The following is a 22494-nucleotide window of genomic DNA, read 5'->3' on the forward strand; positions in this document are numbered from 1 at the left end:
CATCATGTGGGATTCAGAGACAGAACTCACATCAGCAGGGATGGATGCAGTGTCCTTACCACTGAGTCATTTTGTTTTTTCCTTTTAAGTTTTAACTTCTGCAAGCTACTCTACTCCAGTGAGTTTCCTCAAAAGCTGTTGTAAGATAACCCTGGCTACTGAAAACTGTACTGAGTGCTGGGTTTCTTATCCCCACCCTCTGGCTCTGGGCCCTGGAGAGCAGGCAGCCTGCATACCTGTAGCATGGGAGAAGCAGCCTCTTCTCCCTCGTCTTCTTTGCCTTTGCGCCTACGCTGTGCCTCATCCTCCCCTTCGTCCAGGGGGATGCTGCGCAGCCTGGCCAGGAAGTTGTTGAAGATCATGTCTGTGCTGAGTACATCTTCACTGAACCACACCATGCCGCAGCGAGACACTGTAGCCAGGGTTGCATATTTCAAGTCCTGTACTTCAAACATTATGCGTACCTTGGAGGAAGAATTAGGTAAATTTAATGATACAAATTTGGTAGAAACTTGAATATTAAAATTCCTTTACCTATATGCTCACTTTTCACAGTGTACTGTCATGGCAAGCCTCAGTGAGCAGGTATCTATCTCCTAGAGATATTGCTCCCATGTTCCACAAACCCAAACTCACTCACCTCAAGTACAGGCCCATTCTATCTGCACTTACATCTTTCTCTCACACCCTTTCATTCACACCCACCCCCACGCCCCACAGCCCAATCCTGTGGGCCCCACGGAACTGCACACAGTCAGCCATTCGGCGCTCATCTGCAGGAACAAATCTAATACTCCTGTGGACACTTGGTTATTCGAAAGCGCTGAACCCTGTATATACCGGTATTCTCTTACACATGGAGACAAACTTCAAGTAACAAACCAGGCACAGTAACAGATAAACAACAGTAAGCAGTAAACAGAAAAATTCTAGAAGTAGACTAGAAAAACCTGGTCTACAAAGCTAATTCCAGGACAGCCAGGGCTACACAGAGAAACCCTGTCTGGAAAAAGCAAAAGTTACCTTCAACTGTAATCCTCCACTTTACAGATGACATGGGGTAACTGAAGTCTGGGAAAGTGAAACACTGACTAGAGCTACAACCAGAGCAGCCTCTTCCCGAGCCAAGCTTTGTAGGTAGTGAACTCCAGCTGGACAGACTGGTGGCTACTCACGTTGGGTGGCAGGCTGAGGCGCTCTCCGTTAGGCAGTGTCAAGAGCTTGTTGTCATCCAGCACGGAGTTCAGGTTCTCCACCCACTCAGGGTCCACGTCTCCGTCAAAGACAATCCACTGGCGCTTCTGCAGCTCACCTCTGACATTGTCTATGATCCTGGTTTGGAAAGAGATTCAGACAGCTTATTCAAACCAGGATCACAGATTTAAAATGCTTATCCTCCCCAACGGTTTCTGTTATTTGTAGGGATTCTGTGGAGGAGACAATGAACTTGGGTCCCACAGTCCCTGAAATCTGAACATCGACCATAGCAAACATACTTTCTCAGCACATGTGTGAAGAGTCCATCTGTCCACTCCCTGGTGTTGGGGTCCAAGGTTCCGTAGAGGTGGTCTTTGCTGATGGCTTTGGGGTCAATTATGTGGGCCACGCCCTCCACACCCTCAAGCCTCTCAAGAGCCTTCAGGAGCACACGCCAAGCCATGCTCTTCCCACTTCCTGAAGGCCCAACCATCATCAGGCCATGGTTGATCTGGGTGATCTGATAGAGCTGGAGAACCTGCAGGGCCAGAGGAGCACTGAGACCATCAGGGGAAGGAAGAGAGACAGGCTCGGCAGCCGCTGGTGGTGACAGTGAGCAGGAAACACACCTTCTGTATTGCTAAGCGCCTGGAAATCCCGAGATGACGGGGACCACATAGTTAAGGCATTTCTAAACCAGGAGCAAGTCACTCAGTATGGACACACCAAGGTCCTCCAAGGACGAGTTCAGATGAAAGGGTTGCTTTAGTATGGAACACTCGGGTCAATATACACAGTGGGTATAACAAACGACCCAGAGGCCAGGGAGAGACTCATAGAGAAAAGAAACCTGGGTTGGTAACCTTAAAAGAGGTTTTTTTAAAGGTGGTAAACCAATTTCCACCATAACCATACTTTTAGTCAGCATTCTTAGAGTTAGTGCTATATGTGAGAGACCTGTATGTGTTAGTGAAGGGACAATCAATCGGCAAATCTAAGTCTCCAATGCCTGCGCTGGCCTAGACAGGCCTCCTGAGACAGCCGGGAGCCTGTGGTTGAGAGCAGCGAGTTACGGTACCTTTTCAACCCACATCCCTCCAACTTCTTCTCCGTCGCCGTACGTCAAGTACATCTCCTGACACACTTTCTTCAGCTCTTCTCGCAGGGCTGTCATCTCCCCACGGTGGTACTGGACTCCAGGGAACACATCCGACAGCAGGCTGAAGAGCAGCGGGATGTCTTCTGCCACCAGCTTGGGCACCATTGTCTCGCAGACACTCTGTATCAGAATCTATGGGTGGGGGGAGGGAGTGCTGTGAGGCAGGGGCATGGCTGCTGCCCTAAAAAGTGCTACATACGTAACTGTTAGCGACAAAACAATGTAAGCTCACATCCCTTCCATCAAATCACTGTGTGAACACCACACAGTCTACTCTACTCAGCCAGGCCAGGAGAACCCTACTGAGAAAAATGTCCTCAGCTGAGCTTCAGAATGTGTATGTTCCCAACAGAGCCCTTGGGAGTCAAGGCAGGAAGACAGCCATGAGTTCAGGGTTAACCGAGGCTACACAGCACACAGGAGATTCAATTTCCAAGCCACACTGGTCTACAGAGTGCAGCGAGAACAACAAAAGCCAGTGTGTACAAACCTCCTGCTCAGGGAGATTCTCAGCAATTTCTCCTTCATCAACTGCTTCCCCCCTCTCTTCCTTCTCCCTCTTTATCTTCTGGATCCTCTCCCTCTTCACGTTGCCTGCACTCACAAGCACACTCTTCAAAGCCCGAAGACCAAAGTCATAATGGCTTTGAGAGGACAGCTGCTCATCACACAGTCTGAAAGAGAAAGCATTTTCTTTAGGCAGACAGCATTAAAGTCAGGGACTTGGATGGGGCACCTGAAAGACTGAGGACTGTGGGCAGGAACCTTAGCGACCAGGTAGAAACATATCTGTGAATGGCTCTCAGCTACTCACTTAAAGAACGGCACGATTTTGTTCGCGAGGACCTCAGCAGTCCGGAAGCCCTGTGAGTACAGCATGACCTGGGCAATCAGCTGCCGGTCAGGCTTGGTCATCGCCAAGCTCCGGAACAGCTTCTTGAGGTTGTCAGGGAGGTTTGAGCGACCTGCATAGCCTGGGTTCATGGTGATGAAGATAGCCATGTCTGGGCTAACCTTGACTTGTTTGTTCAGCAGCTCACAAGTAATGGGGGCAGAGGCTGAAATTAGATGGTATGAACTTACTAAAGACACCGGAAAACAAAACAGAACAGAACAAAAACAGAAACACCTGAACATCTCTAAAACGACAGAGTACCACTTATTCCCTTACTGAGCCCAAGACCAAAGTCCAGGACTCCTGGGGTAACAGTAGAGGCTTTAGGGGGTGTTTGCCTGAGTTGTCAGATGCAATAAGAAAGCTACCCGGGAGTCTTCCAGGACAGCTACTCCTATGCCGACAGGGGTCTCAGTCCACAAACTAGGTGGTGGGGACACTGACGTCAAACAGGAGGCTGGCTTCCCAGTGATGCTGGAAGGAAAGGGCCACTGAAGGCCACTGTGGGGTACACGTGTGGAAGGGAATGACTGTGACCTTGGCCCTGCAGGGGATGCACCTGCTCCAGGACTAGGCACTGGAGCTGTGGTTGCCCGGCACCAGGAAACAAAACCAATCCCAAGTCACCCAGCCCCTCAAACCCATCTCCAATCACGACTCCCTATACTGCTTGTCTGTGGGAGAAAGTTGTCAAAGCAAATGAGCTCACACCAGATTTCCCTCCAGCTCTTCTGTGATGATTAAAGACCAAAAGAAAGCCAAACCCACAGAGACGTCTTACTCTTATCGTAGTTGGGGTTGGAGTGCTCCCGCAGTGCCTCTTGTATGCACTGCACCTGCTGGGATACGGCGGACAGCATCCGCTCCTCCAGACGGTTAAACTCATCGAAGCAGCCCCAGGCACCCACTTGGCAAAGCCCCACAAAGATACGTCCCATTGCCTAAGAGGAGAAAATCAAAGATGCTTGAGCCATTTGTTATGGGCTGATGTGTTTTCCTTCCCAAAGTCACTCTTCAGTGTCCTAGCCCCCAAAGCTGCTGTACTTGGACACAGACCCTACAGGAAGTAAAACTAAGGTAGACACTAGCCAGAGGACTGGATTCTGTAAGAGTAAGTTACTGGAATCCATGCTTCCCCTCTGCACGCAGAGAAAAGGGCACATGCTCAGACAGTGGGAAAGCATCATCTACACACAAGGAAGAGAGGCCGTACTGGAAGCCAATTCCATCAAAGTCACTGTGGGCTTCCGGCCTCCAGGACTGTGGAAACTGCAGCTGACTTGACTAACCCTGAGCAAGTCACACCTTTCTGAACCCTTCAACAACGCCCTTCAAAATGAGAATACTATCTACCTCCCGGTGCAGATATTCAGTGAGTCATTCTTTGTTCATGTAAATAGCATCACCATTACAAAGATATACTGAAAAATGCAGCCGTGGTGGTGGAGCACGCCTTTAATCCCAGTACTCGGGAGGCAGAGGCAGGCGGATCTCTGTGAGTTCCAGGAGAGCCTGATCTACAAGAGCTAGTTCCAGGAAAGCCTCTAAAGCCACAGAGAAACCCTGTCTAGAGAACCCCCCCCCAAAAGCATTTTTCCATCCTGTGTCAACAATACCCCTCTGGCAAAACTGCTGTCTTATCCTATCGCTTTGTCATCGTGGAAAACCTTTTCCACAACAGTCACTGTTTTCAGACACGGACACTATGCGTTAGCTCAGTGGAGGTGGAGCACAGGGTGGAGCACTGGCATTCTGGTTTGACCACTGCTTTGGGAAGGGAGGACAGTTACTGCTACAGGTGACAGCGCATGCCAGCTAGCCTGGGTGAGATAGGATTATGAGTTCCAGGCCAGCTTGGGCGACACAAGGAAACCCAGTCTCAGATAGATAATATACAGACAGACAAGCAATGGCCATAATGGTTAACTTCAGAACAGCACCAGGTAAGACATGTATTCTTGAGTCTTTGAGAGGGGAAGCTTACTGGTTTAGATGCTGTGGAAAAAATGTCTTACCTGGAAATCAAAGGTCTCATCACAGTTGAAGACCAAGACGAAGCGCCCCAGCTGATGGCCGAGGGCTTTGACAGACTCTGTCTTCCCAGTTCCAGCAGGTCCTGTTATTTGAAAGAAAAGCAATCTAGTACTCAAGTCCATTATCTAATTTGTAGTAAATCCTGAGCTTGAAGAGAGTCATAAATGTATATATATAATAAATACACGGAAATTGCCTCCAAAACCATAGAGAAACCTTATCTTGAAAAAACCAAAGGGGGGGTAAAAAAAAAAACAAGAAATTAATGATTTTAGAATGTAGAAACCATGAAATAAGAAATGCGTCCAAACCATCAGCTTAGTGTGTAAAATAAAACAAACCACACCTGACATGACTCCATCCCAGTCTGTGAAATAACTTACCAAATGGCGAGCCCCCAAGCCGGGCCTCCAGAGCCTGTGTCATCGTCAAATAGCAACGGTCAGTGAGGGGCGTCTGAACCAGCTTGTCCTGAACACCCAGGTACTCAAAGCCATAGTTGAACTTGGCGTTTGCCATCTGAATGGACAGTTGCTGTAGCACGTCAGTTTGCTTAGGGTCGAAGTAAAATCGCATCTGGCTGAGCCATTCAAAAGATTTGGCGTTGTCAATCTTGCTTTTGATCAAGGACCTGGTAACATCTCTTTGGTGAACCAACTCTGTGATCTGAGGAAGTAAAAATTTGCCACAAGCTAAAGTAACGTGTGTTCTGGTCTACAGACTATCTGTTATGTTTGTATGAGGATTCAGGCCCAGTCACAGTGACTAGCAGCAAATATTGCAAACCCCAAACAGAACCTCACCCACAGGGACAGTGGAAATGTTATCCACTCAACAGTATCACAGACTCAGAGCTACAGAAAACACAAAAGCCAAAATCCTACTGTAAGCAACAGCCCTGGGCAGCTGAATGAGACACAGCACTTCCTCGTGTCTACCCTACGGAATGCCCACTCTGTGAATGAGACACAGCACTTCCTTGTGTCTACCCTACGGAATGCCCACTCTGTGAATGAGACACAGCACTTCCTTGTGTCTACCCTACGGAATGCCCACTCTGTGAATGAGACACAGCACTTCCTCGTGTCTACCCTACGGAATGCCCACTCTGTGAATGAGACACAGCACTTCCTTGTGTCTACCCTATAGACTGCCCACTCTGTGCCACCACGCCGCTGCCCTCACCCTCTGGGGCGAAGGTGACAGGAAGCAGTGTACACCCTCAAAAAGCTGGTCACTTTCTTCCTCCCATGTAGGCACCTGACTTCTCCATAATACAACAGCATACTTTTGAGGGTACATTTGCACATATGTGCACGTGAATGCAGAGGTTGGGGTCAACCCTGAGGGTCACTTTTCGGGGGAATTCACCTTTGCATTTGGAGCAGGTTTTTTCTTTTCTTTCTTTCTTTTCTTTTTTTTTTTTTTTTTGGTTTTTCGAGACAGGGTTTCTCTGTGGCTTTTAGAGGTTGTCCTGGAACTAGCTGTTGCTGTAGACCAGGTTGCCCTTGAACTCACAGAGATCCACCAGCCTCTGCCTTCTGAGTGCTGGGATTAAAGATGTGCACCGCCTGGCTGCATTTTGAGCAGTTTTTTGTCAGGACCTGAGTCACTGGAACGCAGGTCCTCATGCTTGTGTAGCAAGCATTTTATCACCTAGTCTTCACTAGCATCATCTTTAAAGAAGGACCGACCAGAGAGCCAAAGACTACCCTAGTCTACACTGAATGCCTATGGTCACGCACGATCGATCACGGGCAAGTCTCATGTGAACCAGGCTGGCCTAGAATTCCCGATCCTCCTGCCTCTGTCTCCCCAATGCTAAGGTGACAGGTGGAGACCACAACTCCAGGTTTACTTCTCTTTTGATACAAAAGGCCCATTTTTGAGCCTCTTTTTCTTTCACTCCTTGAGCTGTGAGGTAAGAAGGGCTCAGGCATTAGCTCACCAAGTGCTCCAGCTTCCGTCTTCGGAGAGGGGGCTGCTCCATGAGGACGGAGTCTGCTAACACGTTGAGGGTGACCTCCACATTGCTCAGCACAGACTGCAAGGGTGCCACGTCACCACCTCCCCCAACGCTGCTTAGCGCAGTCTCCACGTTTTCAGACCAGGCTATCTGGGCTGACAACACCACTAACTGGGCCTGAAAGAAACAAGACAGGAGATGTACAGGGTCACTTTTTTTGATAGGGTGTCACTATGCTGCCTGGGGTAGCTTTCCTGCCTCAGCTCCCAAAGAGCTAGACTACAGGTGCCACTGCCTGGTGGTTTCCAAGGGGTCACTTCCAAGTCAGTCAGCGCCCATCTTCAGCCTGCCTGCCGCTACTCAAGATTACCTGGTATTTATCAATCCAACTAATGTAGGTATTTGGGTCAATTGAAGTTGCTTTTCCAAAAATCTCTACTTCTGTAACAGACTCTGCCAGAAGCTTAGCCAGGGTGACTCTCATCTCCTTTTCCACCAGAGTGAGCCACTCGTTGATTTTGGGATGTTCAGTGATGGACACTGGAGTTTTAAACATAACCTGAAGATAAGAAAGCATTTCAAGAATTAAGAAGTGCAGGCGTGTGAGAGAAGTTTCTAACCCACAGATGCACTGTGCCTACCTCCTCTCCTTCTCGAGATGAAATGCCAAGGACCACAGAGTTGTCCTCATTTAAGATGATGCTGGAAACACCGGCGAACATTTTCTTGAAATGCTTCTGCAGCTTAGCTACATTCTTGCTGTTTCCAATGATTTCAAGCAAATCCTCATCACCCACAAAGTAGAACCTGAAATCAAAACAAGCCAGCTGCTACTGCCTGGTGTAGAGAGGGTAACTGAGCAGTGTCCAAGAACAGGGAAGGCGGCTGAAGGAAGACCTCCAGCCTGAACTCGGATCTCACGCAAACACCCGCCAGGGCTTGGTGAGACACGTTTACAGTAAAACATGGAAGAATTCAATGTCATTCACTACAGTCTTTTCGACAGCATCTGCTCCACTTACCATAAGTAAACTCCTTGGAAAGGAGGAGAGGCCACTCAGGAGACAGCAGAGCTAGACCCTGGAGTGAGCAAGTGGCTTGGCAGGAAAATGAGCTTAATGATGCGTAATTAAAACGGAGGTGGAAAACTGGGAGTTCGGGGAGCACTGGAAACCAGGGCTGTAAGGCAGATGGCTCAGTCACAGCTTGGCCATCAGAATCCTTAACATCAAAACCGAGTAACAGCAGGAGGATGGAGCAAAACACAGCTGAGATTGGCTGTCTCAGACTCACCTGGGGAAAGATGACCGCTCTCGTTCTAGGTATTCTCCCAATGCTTTCTGGATCTTTCCCAGCAGGTCTGCCAACCGTTCCAGAGACCTCTGTACTCCCTGTATGTTCAGAACATCCATCACAAGTGGAGACTTGGATACCTTTTTCATCAGGGCCAAGAACTCTGTGCTGATACTAGAGAACAAGGAGAGTTGGTCAGGGTTTGCAGAGGGCTCCCCAGGCCCGCCAGTGCCAGGTCCTGATGGAGCTGTACCTCTGGAAGCGCTGGGTTTCCACAGGCAGCAGATGTTTGATGTCGGCGCTGCCTGTGAAGATGCCCTCCAAGTAGACCCAGCGCCTCTGCACGTCAATCCACACGTCGAAGAGAGCCATGATCCGGTTGAGCTTGTCTTCCCAGCTCAGGGCATCTTCTTCAAAAACCTGGTGGGTGCACAGGAGGGCAGAGCTCACCCACTAACCTTTTCCCTCAGGGATACGCCTAACCTCACAGAAAATTGCAAATTAGGATCCCACCAAGTTGTCTGACCCACATTTTACACAGACATGAGGTGTAGTCCCAGAGTGTGAAAGAGTACCCTGACAGGCAGCGCACCTTATAGTATGGAGAGAGCTTCATGGCGGACACGCTGTTGATGTGCTCCTTGACCTTGTTGAAGAGGTCATCCCAGCCTCGGATCAGCCGGCATTTGTTCTGATAGTTGACCAAGTCCAGTTCGTATGTATTCCACACTTCCCGTATCTAAACGAAGCCAGCAAGAGGCCGTTACCAGGACAAATCAGCATTTGTAGGGCACCCAACATTGGGGACAGAGACATGTAGATGACCACGCTTCATTTTCACAGTCAGACCCACACAACAGCCTGACACCCATTCCCGTCACTTGCCTGCTTCAGAAACTCCTCCAAAGCCATCTCCCCTTGGGCCACCAGCAGCACGTCCTTGACAACAGCTTCATTCTTCTGGAGGTCGACGTCCCAGATCTGGCCCAGGGTCAGCTCAGAAACCACCCAGTTAACATGAAGCCTCTTCATGAGCTGTTTCCAGTGTCGGTCTTTAAGGGCTTCTGATTTCAGTTCAATCACCAACATGTTTATCTGGTCAGGGTGCAAACAGCACATTAACAGGGCCTTGTGAAGAGACACCCAGTGCCCACGTGTGACAGTCACTTACCTTCATGTACCCTTTCAGCAGCCTCTGAACAAACTCATAGGAGGCGTACTGCCGAAGCCGTGCGGGGAAGTTCTTCAGCTGGTTCAAGAGGCCATCTAAGTTTTGTCGAAGCTGTCAGGAGATGCAAAATAATGGAGTCTCCCTCACACACAGACACACCACCACCACCACCACCACCACCACTGTGTTTTTTAAATTTCCTTCTGATAACATGATCTCATGTACCCAAGGTTAGCCTAGAACTTACAAAAGTTCACCTGCCTCCACCAGCTGAACCTAAGGTTTTGTGCATGCTGGGCGAGCAGCCTACCTACTGAACTATAACCTACTGAATGGCTCTAAAACAAGGTTCACATAAATAACATATAAGGACACAGGTGACAGACTGTGAACTTGCAAAGTTCTTTCTGTGACTGCTAATAAACAGACAGACTCACAGACATCCACTTCAACAAGTTACCTTACGAGGCTGAACTGAGACCCACGGTTGCTCCTTCATTTGGTCAATTTGTTCCCAGACCTTAGAAAGCTCTGACCAAACACCTTTGAGGTCCTGCAATTCCTCCAAGGCCACCTGGCATTGAGAACAGCAAGGCAGTTAAGCTGGGGACAGACACTAAAGCAGCTCACAAATTAGCAACAAAAAGAAAAGCCATGTCGGCATCTGGCAGGGCCCTTGAGGCGACCAGGACAGTGGCAGGGTCTGGGGAGCAGACCTCACCTGCACGCGCTCTTCACTGCCACTAAGGAGTCCCGTGTCCGTCAGTTCCAGGGCTTCCTTGGCCTTCGCACATTTCTCCCTGTCATCTTTCAGCCGGCCAAACTTCCCTTCGTATATGGTCAGGGCCTGAAGAGCCTCCTCAGGGCGCAGATTGCCCTGAAACAGCCAGAACACAACGAGTGGCAGTGCTGTCCCCGGAGAGGGGAACACCACAGTGACAACAGAAACCACGTCTCTCCACCAAACACACAGCTAGCAGCCACCTTGTGACACTTGAGCTGTTTAGGGAAATCAAATTCTATATTTTGAACATGCCCAAGGACAGTTTAAAAACAGCAAAACTAGTTTAATCATTTAAAAACACCTCCTGGGGAGCTGGAGGGATAGATCATGGTTGAGAGCACTGGCTGTTCTCTTCTAAAGGACCTGGGATCTAGTCCTAGCACCCAAATGGCAGCTCACAACTGTCTCTGACTACAGTTCCAAGGCATCTGACACCTCTTCTGGTTTCCAGAGACATTGTGTACACATGGTGCAGACAGACATGCAGGCCAAACACCCACAGATGCTAAATAAACAAATAGAAATAAAACCACCTCCTGACTTAAACGACTACCACTCTGGGTAAATAAATGACTACAGTGCTTTCACATTTATTATCTACAGATACTCAAGGCATCCACACACTAGGTAAGCTCTCTACTAGCTATATTTCCAGTGTTTCACCTTTTTATCCCTATTGCTGTTATCTTGCTATGCTGCCCTAAACTCACATACTCAAGTGATCCTTCTGCCTCAGCCTACAGGACTGGCTGCCAGTCCAGCCTTTTCATTTTAGAAGGGCAAAATTAATTAATAATTACCACCTCATCTTTAGTACTGAAAGGCTAAGCCCAGTTTACTTCCTATGTCTGACAGGAATAACCCCCACTGTGCCGCAGACTGACAGGCTTAGCGAATGAAGCTCACCGTGACAGGCTTGGTCTTCTCCCAGTCCGTCAGCAGGTCGGTGGTGCGGCTTTCCACGGCTCGATCCTCCTGCACGATCTTCATTTGCAGGTTTGCCACCTGCTGCTGGATGGCAGAGTCCTTCCGGCGCATGATGTCATTGAAGGCACCCCACTCACCCTCAATGTTGTCAATGTACAGCCAAGAAGGTGGGAACTGAAATCTTTGTTTTTCCAGCAGACGCTGACCATTGCGGTAGAGCTTTGGGAGTTAAAAGATAATTTGTTTTTTTTCCTATAACAACAGGAGAAACTACTGCCAAAGTCCCAACAAGAGAGAAGGACCCCATGACTACAGAACACACAGACCAAGGCATCTGCTTCCACAATTGTCAGAGCAACAGTGCAGAGCCTGGAGTGGCTGCCGCTCACCTAACACCCCCTCCCCTGGTGTGCACAGAGTACCGAGCTGTGCGTCACCCCTTATCCTAAATTATAACATAGCAGTCACCTCCTGAGCACTTGAAAACAGATTGTAACAGACTTAAATAGACCCTGACTCTCAAAACGAATCACGCATGACAATCACCCAGAGCTTTGAAAGTGCAGACTCCTAGACTCCCACGATGGAGCTAGTGTCTGCACTGCCTTTTTCTTCGCGTGCGTGCATGTGTGTGTGTGTGTGCGCGTGTACGTGTGCGTGCGTGCAGAAGCGGGCTCTCTCCTTTCACACATGGTGCTAGGGGAAATTCAGACTGTCAGGCTTGGCACAGGCAGGCGCCTTTCCCATGCCGTCGTGTCTCTGCTCCCATCAGCCTCTTCTGAGACAAGACCGTGCTATGGAGACCAATCTGGCCAAACTCACAATCCTCCTCCTAAGTGTGTGCTGTCACACCAGGCTTGCCACGGCGCATTCTGACAAGCACATCGAGTGGTCATGACGGCACATGGGCACCCTGTAAGAACCACTCCTTCAGGTGCTGCGTCCTCAGGGTTCCCTCAGAACACAAGACAGCAACAGCGAATCACGGGTCAAACGTGAGAACTCACTTCGACTTGCTTCTCAAACTGTTTGATCTTCCGCTTGAGAGACTGCACATAGGTGATGAAGGTCACCGCGTCAGAGGTACTGGCTGTGTCCACAGAGTGCTGTTCCAGCTCTTGGCGAGACTGTTGGAGAGAGCACTGTAGTTTACCACAGGGCCAGGCTTCAACTGCAGTCGCCAGTTACCTGGGCAACATCCCCACTCCTTACCTTTGAGATCTGGGAATGGAATTCTGTCATGTTGGACCCCAGCATCTGCCCGAATTTGCTGAGAACCTCCTTATGCCAGGAGTCATACTTCAGGTTCACCTTGGACTGGACCTGCAGGGGAAGTGGCCCACAGCAGCCCTTTGTCAGTTTTTTTTTTTTTTTTTTTTGGTTTTTCGAGACAGGGTTTCTCTGTAGCTTTGGAGGCTGTCCTGGAACTCACTTTGTAGACCAGGCTGTCCTCGAACTCACAGAGATCTGCCTGCCTCTGCCTCCCGAGTGCTGGGATTAAAGGCGTGCGCCACCAACGCCCGGCCTTGTCAGTTCTTTCCTAGAGTGTGTTTAAGCTCCAACACAGAAATTTCGAGAACAAGCTGAGCTCACCTTGCCATAATCTATCACCACTGGTCCAAACTCTTTCTTGGTTTCTGCGTTGTCGAAGGTTCCTCTGGCTTTCCTTATCTGGACCAGGAGAGCTTGCCACTTGTTGAGATCTTCCCCAAGCCTGTTATAGATGTTTTCTGCCTGCATGTCCCATAAACACTGGTACTGAAGCCAAACCTGCAGAAAGGAACACAGCTCAATTCTAATTTGCTGTTCTATAGACTATTAACATACTAGTAACCATTATGTCCACAGTCCAAATTAATGTTTTCACGCCATTAGAGAACCTCATTTCCAAGTCTCAGACTTTATACAGCAAAAGGAGAAAATATACTTTTTTTGAAAGCCACAGCTAAGACCCCACAAGATTTATCCTACTATTCATTCTTGACTTTAAAATAAGCAAATATCACTGGGTGTGGTAGTATACATCTTTAATTCCTGCACTGTGAAGCAAACACAGGTAGGTCTCTGAGTTCAGGGCAAATCTGGTCTAGTTCCAGAACAGCCCAAGCTACACAGTAAGACAAGCCATGTGAGTGGACACACACGTACAATCCCAGCTCCCAGGAGACAAAAGAATTCCAGGGTCTAGATTAGCCTGGTCTACAAGCAAGAAACTCCAGGCCAGCCAGGGCTATGATAAGGAATAAAAACCCTCCCTCAAAATAAACATATAGAAGATAATAAATAAGTGAAGCACGTGTTGCACACTGGGCCACACGACCTATTAGGACTTATCAGCTTCCCAGTGTTCTTCCTTTCTTTCCCTCCCTCCCTCCCTCCCCTTTTTGGTGGTGCTGGGGATTGAACCCAGGGCCTGAGCTACACCCCAGCCCTGCTCACACTCTTGCATGTGTAGAACAGAGTATCCATTGCATCTGGATGGAATCAGAGTGTCTAACCTTCACATACTGCTCGACTTCAGTCACAATGCCCATGACCGCAGAGTAGGACTCTTCCAGGGCGACGGGGCCATCGGGCATGCGCGTCAATGCATTCCGATAGAACTTCTCCTCCTCAGTCAGTTCATAATGCACTCCCACCTGACCAACAGGAGCCAGACACGAATGGACACGACGTTAAACAGTGCGCATCATGCTGATCCCAGTCACCTTTGACTGACTAAAAATGACTCAAAAAGGTAAGTCATTAAGTGATGATACCCACTTTCCCTAGCCACAAGTATCAAGACGTCTGACCACATTTAACTCATTAAACTGACAAAGGGAATACTAGAGTAACCACTGGAAAACATGGAGTCACTACAGGCACAAGGCAAACAATGCAAGGAGCCCTCGGGTCATCTGAACTTCATGAGCACCTCCTATTTGTTAGGCCTCAATGTAAGCACAATAAGCAGAAACTGCCACTCCCACGAAGTCACAGGAGGAAACAGACAGAGAACACGCATATACAGACTGTCACATGGGAAGAAGCAAGTCTATGCAGAACGAGTGGGACAGAGGTAGCAAATACAGGGCTAGCAAAGGGAGTGGCCGTATTTATTTTCGTAGCACATGAGATTGAACTGAGCGTGTTAGGTAAGCACTCTACCACTGAGCTACATGCTGTCACTGGTTGCATCTTCAACAGAAATCAGGGAAGGCTTTATCAGAAGGTGGTATGTATGTGAACAGAGACTAGAAAGAGGGGAAGGGATATCTGCCATCAGGGGCTGTGAGCACAGAAAGCGCCTAGTGCAAAAGCCCAGCGACCAGAGTCAGTCTGCCCGTTTGAGGGCCAGTGAGAGTGCAGCGAGGCCTGAGCGGAGCAGGAGGGGAAAGCAGGGCTTTGGGCACAACAAGCACCAGGACCACAGCTTTCCTGCAAGAGAGACGGCAGGCTGTGAGAGGAGCAAAGGCAGGGCTACCCCATAAACAAAGACTGACTTAGGGGTCAGAGGCAGAGAGAACAGCAGGAGGAAACAGTAGTAATCCAGGGCAGAGGTGGTACCTTGGAGAGAGTGGGAACCGTGACTGAGGTGAAACAGACCAGGACGAACTTTAAAGACAGTAATGACTGACACATGATTTCTAGACTGGGTGGAAAGAAGGATGAAGAGGGGAAGGACAGAAGAAGATGGAGAGCAGCAACTAGAGACAGTGGCCTGGCTCTGGTAAGGGTCAGCTTGCAGGTATGAATGTGGGGACGGCTGTGTCAGAGCAGAGCTGGCTGAAGGGTGCCCTGGTATCTGAGTATTGTGTCCAGGAACAGGCTCGCTCTCATTGGCCCAGGGTGGAGAGAAAGCCTTAAACACACCAGGACAAGGAGGATCCCAAAGATGATATGTAGATGCCTGGGACAGAAACCAAAATTCACAGCTTGGTTTTGATTAGCTGGACAACATAGGCACTTGCCGCCAAGCCTGATGTCTGGACTTCAACTCCCAGAATGCCCCTACTGGAGGAAGAAGATACCTGACCTGCAGGTTGTTCTCTGACCTCTACTTTCTCACTGTGATATGTGAAAAAGAATGTGTGTATGCACAAACACACCCCAAATAAATAACTGTAATTAACAACAACAAACAAACCCTAGAAGAGTGACATTAATGCTCAAATCATGGGGGAAAAAGGTGTGTTTTGGGGTTGGAGAGATGGCCCAATGGTTCTGAGCACTGGCTCAATTTCAGACAGCTCAAGACTGTCTGTAACTCCAGTTCCAGGGGTTCTGACACTCTTACATAGATAAATGAGCAGGCAAAAAACCAATGTACAAAAAAATAAAAATAAATAAAAATTTAATAATAGCCGGGCGTTGGTGGCGCACGCCTTTAATCCCAGCACTCGGGAGGCAGAGGCAGGCGGATCTCTGTGAGTTCGAGACCAGCCTGGACTACCAAGCGAGTTCCAGGACAGCCTCCAAAGCCACAGAGAAACCCTGTCTCAAAAAAGCCAAAAAAAAAAAAAATTAATAATAATCAATAAGCGTATTTATTTATTTAAATTTGAAAGGTTATGTTTCTAGCAGAATTACTAAACTGTAGAGCAGTCTGCATGACAGAGCTATGTAATCTTTTAACCTGAAAACCACTGGTCCTACTTAAAAGTGACATTGACTAGAATTATGGACTAAATGGTCTTTTGGATTTTCTTTTGGCCTAGAAGTATACCAGGAAGATTATAACTAGGATTTGTTTTAAACTTGCCAGTAGGGATCTACAATGAAGTGAGAATAGCTACATGCTGATAAATAAGGTTGTAGGCAGGAGTTCATGACTCCTACTTCTGCATGTGCTTGAAATTTTCTCTAAAAGTAGGACCTGGGTGTGGCCATTTTAGTATTCATGAGGCTGAGGCTGGCGGTCAGCTGGGACTATACATTGAGACCCTATATCCAAAGCCAAAAAACAACAATGGGGTAGGGAGGAAAACTGTAGGAATGGTATTATCCAAGAAGTTCATGGGCCAGGCAAATGGACAGATGCCTTTAATACAGTGCTCAGAGGTAGAGGCACAAGAATCTTGAGTTTGAGGTCAGCCTCGTTTACATAGTGAGTTCCAAAGCAGCCAGGGCTATACAGAGACCCTGTTTGAAAAAAACAAAGAAGCTCATGGAGGGAACTTTGAGGAGATGAGGGAGACTGCAAATGCCAAGCTTTTCCTTACAACACGGGACCTGGGGATCCCAATTATGAAAAGGTGTACTCAGGGCTTGATGCATTCAGGACACACCCTGAAGTGACACCAGAGTCCCAGGGGACACCTGGTCAGAGCACACGCCTGGAGTGCCCAGATGCTTACCTGGTACCTCTGGCTCTGGATCCTGGGCAGGGACAGCACAACCATCTTCCAGGCGAACATCTCCTGGTATAGCTTGTACCTGCACTCTTCAATGGGTGGATTCAAATAGATTACCTGATTTGTTATTCTTAGCTCATGAACAATGTTCTGAAAAAAAAAAAGTTTTGTTTTTACTCAGCAACCTATTTCAATGAAACGGTTTTGATCCTTAAAAACCCTCTTTGTCTAAATCATGACATCTTCGGTTAGAACCACAAGTCTGTCACTTTGTCAGATGAACTACTGAGCCATTTCACATTTGTTCCTTTAAGATCACAAGGGGCTGGGGGCAGGCACTGATTCATCTGCTCCAGGTGCCCTGGTACTTGTGTTGGAACACACAATAGGTACTCATGAAGAACTCCACCTGCTCAGTAAAATGACCTCAAGGCCTGAAAAACTGAAGCAGAGGGGAGGTAGCCACTGCTGCCAACCATATGGGGACTGATCTGATCTTCACTGTCTATGCTACCACAAGTCAGTGCTTCAGGCTAGTCCCCTGGGTAATGAATTTATTAACTTATACACATTTACTGCTTCACTGGGTCACAATATCCTAACAAGCACGCCTATGGGCCAATGAATTGGCTCAGCTGGTAAAGGTGACTGTTCCTAAGCCTTGGTGACCGAGTCTGACCCTAGGACCACATGAAGAAGAGAACTGACTCCTCCTAGGCGTCCTCTGACTTCCACAAGCATGCCAGGGTAACGCATGCTCCTCCCGCCAGCAAAGAAACACAATTGTAAAAAATTACCAAAAGCATGATTTATGAATAAATAACTATGATGCTAAAAAGTTAAAAAAAATTAGGCATTAGCCGGGCATTGGTGGCGCACGCCTTTAATAATAATAAAAAAGAAAAAAGATAAATCTTGTAGTTTAAGAGAGTACCGATGGAGCTGGGTGGCAGTGGCACACATCTGTAATCCTAGCACTGGGAGGCAGAGGCAGGTGGATCTCTGAGTTCAAGGCTAGCCTGGTCTAGAGAGAGTTCCAGGACAGTCAGGGCTACACAGAGAAACCCTGTCTCAAAAAACAAAAAACAAAAAACAAAAAGAAAAAAAGGAAAGAAAGAAAAAGAAAGTACCAATCTCTCTGATCAAGACTACTGGTGTAGTTCTTTTGGGTTTCCATGTTGTGAGCCAAACTTACAGGTAAATAAACACCAAGAATGTAAACAGGAAACAAGTAACAAGTGCGGGGCTTATAGATCACTGCCAGACAGACCCCTTTTGGGAGCACACAGTTCCTGCTAACACAATGCAGAGCTTGCGGCCCACTGCCCAGCATGGGTCTGCTCTGCCGCTGGCTTGGACTCAGATGACTTGTTACAGTTATAGAAATAGTTGACTACATAGATACTAGACAAGTAAGTTTCCCATGTATGTTTCCTAAAACAGACTTTTTAAGTTTTTCATGGCTTTCTGTGTTGATTATTTTAAACCCATAGGGAATTCACAAACCAAATACAAAGCCTGAATTTCAGGAGCTTTGCTGACACTGATGTGGCCTCCTCCCCTGCACTTGAATTCAGTCGTCCTCTGTTCTCAACCCTTTCCAACCTGTGGCACTGTGTTCCATGGCCGACACTTCAGGAGAGCTCTGGTCAGATGCTGTGCAGACTGACCTTCAGTGTGAGCTTTTATTCTTCTCATAAGCTCTCTGGAGAAAAGGCAGGTGGGAAACACCCTTCCCCACAAGACATTATAAACATGTGGTCCTGGCGGTGCTAATGTTCACCAACCTGTCAGATGGTGTCTGCCAGGCTTTTCCTGCATAAGGTGACCGACTTCTTGGTAGGCACTCCACACCCAGTCCCCAGCCCCGGGGCCAGGGATCCAATCTAGGTTTCCCACATTCTGACCACGTGCTCTACACTGAGCTACATGCCCTGACCGCATCTTTTTTTTTGAGACTGGGTGTAACTACATAGCCTAGGCCAACCTCTACCTCGTGACCCTCTTGCCTAAGTTTCTAGAGGCGCCGTGGATACTCACTTTGATCTTTGGCTCTCCACCAGGCTTGTGACTGACTTGTGGAGCGTCTGTGTCCATGTCAACCTCTGCTTTATCTTCAGCTTGTCCAAGAAGAACCTGGGTCCAAGCTCTGAGCCCAGCTTGCAGACGAACACCCAGTATCCTTTCAATCTGCAGGGAAAGCAGTCACTGAGCGGTTGCTTTTCAGATCAGCTCACAGAGCATGACAACGAGAAGTGGCAGGTGTGTCAAAGTCAAAATTCCAACTCCAGTCCTGTCTCACTTCCGTCACATCTGCAGCCTCATCTCAGCTGCCTTTTCCACCTTTGGAACTTGCGGTCCCCAGTCTCCCTGCTCCTGAGGGACAAGGACACTTAACGCCATACTGCAGATGCAGCTGTTTTGTGGGGCGTGGAGTTAGCTAGCTTTAGAGGTGAAACTAGAAACACTGGCTTGGAGACCAAGCCATTTTCCTTCAAGTAGAAGAAATCTTCTCTCTGTCCAGACTGAGGCAAAATCCCTGTGTGTGACAGACAGGGACTTGCCATGTGTGTCACCAGTGTGCCCTAGGCCATACAACACTGCAGGAATCTGAGGGCTGGGGGTCATCTACCATATCTGTGGGCTGTTAACCTTTCTACTGTATCCTCTGCGTGGAAGCCATTTTTAATTTGAGGAAAGAACCAGCCACGTTCAATCTGTAACCTCTGCTATGGCCTCCCTAGCCACGTGTCCTCTCCAAATGCAGCAGCAAGAAAAGCCACTCAGCCCTAGCCTCGCCGTTCACAGCTTTAGGAACCTGGAGTGGAGAGGACGGTTGCCAGAGAAGGATGTCTGGAGGGTTAGGGGCTGAAGAATGGTCCTATGGTAAGCAAGGCACTGGATTCCATGCCATCGCCACCACCATTGCCACCAGAAAAAGAAAAGAAAAACAAAACAACTTAAACCATATGACCAGGAGAGAAAGGCCAACAGGAACCTGGCAAGTACCCAGCAAAAGGGACTGTCTCTGCACCCCAACTCCCTGCTCCCAGCTGAGAACTGCTGGGGACAGGGCCCACAGCATTTGGCTACGGTTGAGGGACTCTGGAGGAACAGGACCAGCTGAGTGAGTATCACAAGAAAATACATTCTAGACAAACTAAAGGCCACACCTAACAGGGCCCATGCCCACGGGGACGGCAGAGAGCAAGGTGCTCTGGCCAACCCAGCCATACCTCCATGTCCAGCTTGTTGACCCAGATGGGCAGATTGGAGTAGGAGTGCAGGTTTAGGTCGTCCACTGCTTTCTGGACTCTGTTCAAGATTTCAGAGAATGTCTTGTGATCATACATGCAGGTTTCCAAGGAGCGGACTTCCAGGTCTATTTTTTCCTCAATAATCAGTAGATCGTCCACCTAGAGGAGGTGTATTTAGCATTAGAACATCCACTTGCTCTATGACTCTTATTCACGCTCCTCTCATGAAGAACGCTGCTCAGGGCGGAGAAGTCCCTTGGTAACCAGCTAGCCCTAGTTGCTGGAGTAGCATGTTGCTCCCCCTGCACGGCCCAGAAGGGCAGCTCAGGGAACAAACACTCCCACAGGTCTGGAGACACCTCTCCCTCTAGCTGTATCAGCGTACTCCTATCAGCCCCCGTGTCCTTCTCTATCTAGGTTTCTCAGGGTCTTATTTGCCAGCATTCCCAAAGCCCCAGGCAATGTCTCTCCTCCCTGAGCTCCAATGGCCTTAGCTTCAATCTTACAAACCGCTGGGGAGAACTAGTGTGCCCCGACTTAGCAACTAGATCCACCATAAATGCTCAAGGGTCACCTTCTCCTGGAAGTTGAACACCGTCTCTGCCAGGCGCTGCACATAGGGGTCCAGCTTGTAGGACTCCCACACCAAGGCGATGCCTTCTGCGATCAAGGCCTGCACCTCCTTCTTCAAGCCAGCCACCAGGAGGGAGATGGTGTTGCGCTCCTCCACCTTCTCACAGGTGCGCTCGTAAGTGCGGACACTCTCGATCAGGGAGATGGCAAATGGGTAGAGCTGGTTGGCTTGGTGAGCCTTGTTCACAATTGCAAGCGGCACGCGGAAGCCCAGCCACTTGAGGTTCCGGACTTCTTTGGACAGGGTTATGATCTCTGGAAGGAAGTTCACCTTTAGCTTGAGCACATTCCCAGTGCGGCCCCGCACACGGGCACTCTCGATGGTGAAGATACGCCCCGAGACACCAAGGTTGCGCTGCTGAACCTTCCTCGCCCAGTCATCAAAGATTTCCTGGGTATTGAGCTTCATACGAAAGCTGTCTCCATCCTGCTTCAGCTTCTGCCCTTCCACATGGTTCTCCCAGCCCTTGCCTAGGACGTCTTCCACTCGCTTCATGTAGGCAGTGAGCTGTCTGTCAATCTGTTTAGCCCAGATGATAGACCCTGACACAGGGGGCAAGTCACGGACATGACTCATTTTACAAGCTTGGCTTTGCGGGTACTGGACCTTGAACTTGTCATGTAGAGATTCGATGTCATCTTTTACACGCTGGATCAGCTGGGTCTGGTATTCACGAATGGCCCCTCGGATGTGCGGGCGGACGAACAGTGCATTGAACCGGGAGAAAATCCTAAACATCTCATTGGCATTCTTGGCTGTGCCGAGCTGATCTCGAAGGCGGGCAGTGATGCGTGTTTCCACACGGTCGATCCTCTCATCATATCTCTTCATCGCTGCCTCCCAAGCCTCTGTGCCTTCTTTGGAGACATCCAGTCCATCCACTTCCTTGACGTTCTCATAGGCCAGGTTCACCTCCTCAATAGCATTGGCATCTGCAGCATCGAAGAGGACCTCAGCCACCTTCATGTCTTGGGGTTCGGGGGCCTCTCCTTGGTTCTGTTGTGCAACTGCTGTGACCTAAAAGAAAGATTTGGAACAAAAAATATTTGCAAGACAGGTTTATTCTGTTGCATGCAGAGCACAGGCTTATCATGCAGCAGTGCGGGCTCTTAACCCTGCGTTACTGTATACACAACTCGGCCATGATCATACTCTAACATCCCCTTACACAGTTTCGTCTTTACTGTGTTCTTTCAAACAGGGAAGAAGAACAGGTGAAAAAGAAGAGAGAACACAAAAGGGAGAAAGAATATACATAAGACTAGGGTACAGTCAGCAACAGAGCACGTGACGAGCATGCATGGGACCTTGGGTTTACTCCCTAGGATGGAACAAAGCAAAAATAAAACAAAACACCCCGTCCCAAAAATGTACAAAGAGAAAAGGAACCACTGAATTATTTCAATAAAGCTCAGAGATCAGAGATAATCACTCCCCACACTTATGTACGAGGACTCTGTCAAAGTCACACACTACACTCAGACAAAGCCCAGGGTGTCTGGCTCTAAGGCTCCCAAGATGAAGGGCAAAGGACTGGGTGGAGCACGGGAGGTGGGGGGAACAGGGGACGCAGGACCTCACACATGCTAGGTCAGTACTCTGCCTCTGAGCTGCAGCCTATGCCGAGCACAGTATTTGGATACTGATAACAACATAATGAGCATCAAGAGATCTCAAAGGCGACAAGTGACAAAAGTAGAACTAAAGAAAAACACTCGGTACAAAGCAGCTAGTTCTTTAAAGAATTAATTAAAGAGGCACCAAAACGCTGGGCGTTGGTGGCTCACGCCTTTAATCCCAGCACTCGGGAGGCAGAGGCAGGCGGATCTCTGTGAGTTCGA

The 22494-nt window shown here is 48.7% G+C and overlaps 1 protein-coding gene across 1 annotated transcript in view; it reads right to left on the bottom strand.

Annotated features, from left to right (window-relative positions):
• Dync1h1 (dynein cytoplasmic 1 heavy chain 1) overlaps positions 1 to 22494 on the bottom strand; it is a 62388-nt gene that overhangs the window by 26419 nt on the left and 13475 nt on the right. The window contains exons 8-35 of the mRNA XM_040742474.1: positions 20594 to 21670; positions 19999 to 20178; positions 18803 to 18952; positions 16766 to 16912; positions 13925 to 14065; positions 13020 to 13196; positions 12639 to 12749; positions 12434 to 12553; positions 11406 to 11645; positions 10437 to 10592; positions 10176 to 10289; positions 9716 to 9826; positions 9430 to 9639; positions 9137 to 9283; positions 8798 to 8964; positions 8545 to 8718; positions 7893 to 8058; positions 7622 to 7810; positions 7234 to 7428; positions 5669 to 5951; positions 5267 to 5367; positions 4033 to 4192; positions 3171 to 3414; positions 2847 to 3030; positions 2276 to 2488; positions 1497 to 1735; positions 1176 to 1332; positions 237 to 464 (exon numbers count right to left, since the gene is read on the bottom strand). Of these exons, the coding sequence (XP_040598408.1) occupies positions 237 to 464; positions 1176 to 1332; positions 1497 to 1735; positions 2276 to 2488; positions 2847 to 3030; positions 3171 to 3414; positions 4033 to 4192; positions 5267 to 5367; positions 5669 to 5951; positions 7234 to 7428; positions 7622 to 7810; positions 7893 to 8058; positions 8545 to 8718; positions 8798 to 8964; positions 9137 to 9283; positions 9430 to 9639; positions 9716 to 9826; positions 10176 to 10289; positions 10437 to 10592; positions 11406 to 11645; positions 12434 to 12553; positions 12639 to 12749; positions 13020 to 13196; positions 13925 to 14065; positions 16766 to 16912; positions 18803 to 18952; positions 19999 to 20178; positions 20594 to 21670 (5781 nt within the window). The remainder of the gene's footprint in view (positions 1 to 236; positions 465 to 1175; positions 1333 to 1496; positions 1736 to 2275; positions 2489 to 2846; positions 3031 to 3170; positions 3415 to 4032; positions 4193 to 5266; positions 5368 to 5668; positions 5952 to 7233; positions 7429 to 7621; positions 7811 to 7892; positions 8059 to 8544; positions 8719 to 8797; positions 8965 to 9136; positions 9284 to 9429; positions 9640 to 9715; positions 9827 to 10175; positions 10290 to 10436; positions 10593 to 11405; positions 11646 to 12433; positions 12554 to 12638; positions 12750 to 13019; positions 13197 to 13924; positions 14066 to 16765; positions 16913 to 18802; positions 18953 to 19998; positions 20179 to 20593; positions 21671 to 22494) is intronic.

Source organism: Mesocricetus auratus, unplaced genomic scaffold (assembly GCF_017639785.1).
Source record: "Mesocricetus auratus isolate SY011 unplaced genomic scaffold, BCM_Maur_2.0 Super-Scaffold_15014, whole genome shotgun sequence".
Lineage (NCBI taxonomy): Eukaryota > Metazoa > Chordata > Mammalia > Rodentia > Cricetidae > Mesocricetus > Mesocricetus auratus.